The 6,495-nt window shown below is 31.0% G+C and overlaps 1 protein-coding gene across 2 annotated transcripts in view; it reads left to right on the top strand.

The window, feature by feature from the left end:
• The first annotated feature begins 3,118 nt into the window (after positions 1 to 3,118).
• Positions 3,119 to 6,495, top strand: part of LOC109604958 (uncharacterized) — a 53,258-nt gene continuing 49,881 nt past the window's right edge. For both annotated transcript variants that reach the window (XM_020021519.2, XM_020021512.2), the window contains exon 1: positions 3,119 to 3,406. In XM_020021519.2, the coding sequence (XP_019877078.2) occupies positions 3,338 to 3,406 (69 nt within the window). In that variant the 5' untranslated portion in view covers positions 3,119 to 3,337. The remainder of the gene's footprint in view (positions 3,407 to 6,495) is intronic.

Here is a 6,495-nt window from a genome sequence, read left to right as displayed (position 1 = left end):
ATTGGCTTAGGAAACCTAAGCTGTTTGTATTTAGAAATATTAAACAATAGCTTGTTTAACATTATGCTGAATTAGTCATAGAAATGATAGTAGATGGCTTGTTTAACTTTGCTGACTGATTATTTTTAGAAGTGTTAGGATCGGCATTTTCAATTTTGTTGAGAGACAATTGATAGAAGTAGTAATAGACAACTTTTTTAGTCTTGTTGAATTACTATTCCCAGTGATGGCTGCGATTGGTTTGAGTAACTTCAATGGCTCTATATCTAAAAATTTTAAGCAAAAGCTTGTTCAACATTGTTGATAAATTAGTTCTAGGAATGTTGTTAGTTATAGTTGTATTTTTATTGTTGATATTATTGGAACTGTTTGTTTAACATTGTTGATCACTTGTAGAAATGATAGTAGGTAACTTAAGTCATCTACTTGAACAATTGTTCGACAGCCTATTCTCAGAAGAGGCAACAGAAGATTTGTTCATCATTATTGCCTGATTAGCTATATAAATGAAAGTAAATAGATTATTCAACCTAGTTAACTGATTATTCTCAAAAATCCTAATACATTTTCAGTATGTTTGACTGATTATTAACAGAAGCGGCAGTATATGGCTTCCTTAACATTGCGGCTTCTTTGATACAAATAATTGATTAGGAGACAATGGTTTCGCCACTATAGATATTTTATTCTTAGAAATAGTGGTCTATCAAATTGTTCTCGTTTATTTGTTAGAAATTTTTAAAATATAATAATTACTTTAAATCTAAAAAACATTTTTAGACATTCAGCTTAATATAGTGGAAGTTCACTAACGCATGTATGATGTTACTGAACTAAAAATATTTCAGAAAACAACACTAAACAGCAACTTTTCTACATTCAAGGGAATTTATTATGACCAACCATTTCAATCTCGTATGACAAATATGTTATATATTATGGAGTTACACACATTGTTTTTAAATTCAAGTATTAAACAACTCTTGCTATTTCTATTTACAATTAATACTAAATTTTAAGATTTTTACGCATAACGTAACATAAATAGTGGGTCAAATTGGAAAAAAATATAAAAATATTTTATCCATTCTTGGATCCCATCACGAGATACTCATAATTAAAATTCCTTTTTTAGTAAACTAGTTTCATCATTAAAATTTTAATTCTATAATATACATTTCACAGTTTTTTAAAATATCAAAGATATTTTATGCTGCGCCATATATGCTATAATAAGTATATTAAAACTTTATACTTATTAACTATTATATTAAAAAATGAAATAAAATAGTAGGATTATAAAAATTTATTAAACCTAATTATTATAATAAACATAGAAAAATATAAATATAGTAATAATAATAACAATTTTTTTAAATATACAAATTAATCTTGAAAACATGGCATTAATCAAGACTCAAAGCTAACATATCTGAAAATTTCTTCAGTTGATTCCTTCCCACATCCCGTATTAGTTCCTCCCATTGAGGTATCTTCTCTTCCAATTCTTGTTTTAATGAATTGTTTGTTCTTATTGATTGTGCAAGTGATTGCAGTTCCTTATTATTAGTTAAATCACTAAATTTTTCAGTCACTAAAAGGCAATTCTCTATTTCTTTACTCAATTCATCTAAATCTTCTTGAGTCATCTTTTTCCTATCTTCCAGAATTAACATATTATTTACTGATGTGAATGCTAATAATAATTTATTAATACTTTCCAAATCATTGTTATCAAATAGTTCTTGTATTTTACTCACTTTATCTTTAACAACTTGTAAATTATTTGATAGAAATAGAAGCAGTTCTATTTTAGCATTTTCTTCCTGGAGTACTTTTAGTTGTTCTTGTTTTTCTTTATAAATTTGATTTTGCAATTGTGTTTGCTTCCTTAACATTGCATTTTTAGTTCTAATTACTTTGGCAGCATATTCTTTTCTCATCACCGCTTGCAAATAGTCATTATACATGGCACAGGCAGAGGTATCCTCTTCAGTCTTTAACATTGTTGATTGGTTAATATGTTGAATAGTTGAACTTGCTACCAGTGAGAAATTCACCACAGAAGTATTAGTCATTTTTGAGCCCGTTGCATCCTTTGGAGTATTCTTTGCATTGTTCTTTGGTGTGATTTTACCACAAAAGGGAGATTCACTTCTGCTAGATCTTCGTCCCTGTACGTTGGAAATGTTCTGGATAGATTGACTTTTTCTTAAATTACCCATTGTCTCTGGCATTCTTAACCTGACGGCTGGTGATTGGGACCTTTTTCTGTTTTGGGACATCATTGCACTATCGAGTGTTTAGAACTTTATAGTTGTGACGACGTTCGAATTCGATATAAACCCATGGACGTAGACTCCTTTGTCTATCTACGAACTGTTGTGTCGTACATTTATGTTAAAATCGAACGTTACGTTTTGTATTTTTGAACATGCGGCACCCAAGCGGTCGACCTACAACGTTCAAATTACGGTGTTGTCATTCAACGAATAAACTGTGGACTTCTCGAATCTTTTAAAATGTGATTTATTGTATGTGTTCTAGGTTGTTTAATTGGTTTGTTACATAAATTGCTACAGTCTGAGTTTTTCTTTTTATTACCAATTTATGCCCAAAGGTAAATTTAGTTTTTTAAATATTTTGTTGCTTTTAAATAATTATTAAATTAACTGTTTCGTTACCTTTTGTTTGTCCAGTTTCTTCAGTTTTATGGTAATTCATGTTGTTTCTTGATTTGCTTGGAAATAAAACAAATTATTTTTGAATGTGTATAAGTTTTCTCATAGATTGAGACAATTTAAAACAACTGACAATACCGTTTATAAATTGTAAACAAAACACATGCAACCACCGACACGGCAAAGAGTAGTCGTGTGTAAAAGTGGTTGCCTACGATAATTTAAATTAATTGAATATAGCTGAAGTTCTTTACGTTTTAGATAAATTGTTGGATATTAAAATGTTTCGTTTAGATAAAGAGTTAGTTTTGTAACTTGTCATAGTCAAGAAATGCTTTATTTGTCTTGAATGGTTAAATTCAGGCGCTAGTGTCAAATGATGTCCTAGGGACGTTTCGATGGTGCGACGTAAATTGGTATTACCGTGTTGCATTGTTGGAAATTTTTCCAAAATGGCCGACCCTACTAAAGAAGTATGAATAGTAACATTTATTAAAATGTTTCTTTTTTAATTTATCACCTTTCGGAAAATCTAAACTAGTTTTAGAACAACTCAGTTTTAATTTTGACAAAAACGTTTGCCGTGCGTGTTTCTGTGTGTTAGTGGATTATGTGCAATGTAGTTGAAACAGTTGAAGATAAGACCCAAGTAGCCGATGTTTTCGCATAAAAGTTCAGTTTCAGTGCTTTGTAGTTATCCGCAGAGTGAATTAATCCAACAAAACGTAAGTTCCCACGGGACTTGGGGCCCCGTAAAAACGCCTATTTGCATACCTCTATGGCGCAGATATTTCGAAACCGATTTCATTTTCTCTATTGCACAAATCAAAATTGGTTAGTCGAAAGTGGTGTTTCGCAATCGATTTACCGTTGATGCTGATGATTTCTTCGCCACCGTCTCGGATAAAGCCTACATCGGGCCTATGTTGCGGACATCGGCGAACAGAAAACAGCTGTTGTCCGTCCACTTTCAACGTACCGAACCTGTCCATCCGCCGCCGACTGTCTGGTACGATCGAAACATCAATTTCGATCCGAAAATTTGCTGTCCAGAATTTTTCTGAACGGAAATTCGACGAATTCCAGATCGATTTCCCAGTTCCTAACCTAATTTCACGCCTTTTAAAGTCCGTTTTTCTTACGTAAATCCGATGGTAAGGATGATCGGCCGGCCGGGCCCCGGATTTTCGATTAATTAAACGTCCAGGTGACCTGACCTTATTAAATTTAGCACGTCAATAATTTTAACGTTGCGGCATAATTACAAAAATGACGGATTTTGCGGCCAGAGAAACGGCGATTTGTTTGGCCGATTCGCCGACCCGCAAATTATACATTCGGTACTAAAAATAAAACCGAAGACGGTGGTGGTGTTTGTTATTTTATTATCGTTCATTGATTTTCAATCCGCCTCCTTTGAAAATATAACCTCTCTGTGTCTGCGAGAGGTAGAAATACGATTGAACTTGTCGCTGATTATCCTTGGGATTATTTCGGATCTTTTTGGCCCCGTGGATTTCTTCAATCGGAAACTCTCTTGTTATTTGTTTATGTACCACGTAGAGTTAGAAATTTGTTGATTTTTGTCTGGAAATTGCGGTTGTTGTTAATATCGTGTTTTTATTAATATTAATGGTCACTATCGGTGGCCTCTAACCCCCAGGACAGTTTTGCATCCTTTTGCATTACAATAATTGATTGCAAACAACGATAACGAAATAAATAAGATCGGCCACGTTGCCACGTCCCTAGGTCGACTCAAATTATTCTTTTTATTGTGTTTAAATGTCCAAGAATCCAAAAATTGTTGTCAGGTTTGCTAAGGGGGTTGAGCCGAACCGTGAAGGCAAACCAGGCAAGTTAAGCTTAGTGGGTAAGGGTCTGTTTTTAAAAAAAGCTTGATTCTCCTAGACCTTATGGAAGCCATAAATTACCTAAAAATAAAATAATAGTAAAACATACAGGGAAGTATTGTTTAAGTATCTTGGGAATTAGAAAAGAATGTATGCAAATACACACTTTTATAGGCTCATAAAAACACTAAATAATGTCTGGATTTAAAAAAAAATATTTATTTATCCATTATTAAATATTTTTTATCTACATTAAAGTACGTCACAAACATCTTTATACAGTTTTTTACCTGTTCCACTCTTAAATAACGAAAAAATATTGTTTTAAGGTTTCTAGCTGACGATCACAAGCATTCTTGTAAATAAAATTCAAACTCTTCCCCATACAAGTTGATATGTTTGCGAAAAAAATTGTTTATACGTCAGATTTAATTTTGTAGTTTTCGTGTCCAAGGTACTTGAAAACTTACGTCTGTCGCGTCCTTTGTTCAATGATAAAAAATAATTTTTATTTAAAATGCTCGTATCTCATTTATAACATAAAACGTGATGATAGTACTTAACAAAATTGTATTGTAGTAGCTGGAAACACAATTTGGAGAACTGAGGCTGCCACAGTAAATAATTTTTTTGCCCATTTTCATTAAAATATTAAATAAAAATTGAATTAAATCTGTGCTTTAGTATTTTATTTCTTATTTGCTTTGGAAGTAACAAGGGTATAATCAAATGGGAGCACGTTAAGCAAAATAAAAGAAATTAGCTTGAATAAATTTGCAACTGATAAATTTTTAATTTGTAAATGAGTACTTATGCACCTAAATTGACGTAGGAGGAAATATAATTTATAATAATTGCGCTTAAAATGTGTTCATTGTATTGAATTATAAATGGGAAAGCAAGTAAATTAAATTACAATGTATGACCGAACAATGTTAATGAAAAATTTTAACGCAACGTAGAGCAGAATGTATCATAAAACATTGTAGAGTATGTAAATTGATTTTTAATTGAACAAGGACCGCAAAAATGATGTTTAATAAGTATTTTTCCGGAAATTAGGTCTGCATAGCTTTCATTTGTAGCTCGCATATTAAATTTTAATAAAAACAGAAATGAATTTTAGAAGTTTTTACAGAATGAGTATTTGAAACTTAAGAGTCCACATAAACCAGCTATTCTGAGATTATTAAAAATATTTGAGATGAAAATTTAATCGTATTAAAAACGTTCGTATTTAAATTTTAATCTCTATTTGTGAGTTAGTGGTGAAATTGCTTTACGCCAATTTTATTCTTAAAATTATTATTGCCTTTTGTTCAGGGTGATCACTTAACTTATTTGTTAATAAATTAGTGGGGAACGGAAAAAAGTATCGATTCGAAATTTTTCTAGTAACTTTTCTAAATTATTCATTTTCGGTTTAGATGGAAATGATATCAATTTTTTTATTATCAATGGAACATCCTGTATATCTTTAGATTTTTCAATTCTACATGTAGTTGCATATAAAATGGCTATACCATGTCCTATACCTAAACCCAATAGTTTTTGAGTTATTAATTTTTTTCTAAAAATTTTGACAGGGAAGATGGTCTAACTAAAATGTCTGTAAAGGTATCAATTTTGATGATGGAAGGTTGATTTTTGGCATACACGTTAACCAAGGACCATTCTATAAGGAACTATTATTAGTACTTCTAAAGTTTATACAGGGTGTTTGTTATTTACATTTAATTTTGTGTATCTTAAAACATCAATAACTTTGTTATTTTGAATGGCACACCATGTATGTTTTAGTATAATTAAATTGAATTTTAAGAAACCTTTCGATTGACATAAGCATTGCCCATACTTAAAATGAATATTAATAGAGATTTTACCGAAACTGTAAATCCCCCATTAGTTCCGGTGTATAATTATTAATGATGTGGTTTTTCATTTATTGTAAAAGTTAAAAT

The sequence above is a fragment of the Aethina tumida genome, chromosome 1 (assembly GCF_024364675.1).
Source record: "Aethina tumida isolate Nest 87 chromosome 1, icAetTumi1.1, whole genome shotgun sequence".
Lineage (NCBI taxonomy): Eukaryota > Metazoa > Arthropoda > Insecta > Coleoptera > Nitidulidae > Aethina > Aethina tumida.
This window is presented reverse-complemented; position numbering and strand designations above follow the sequence as displayed.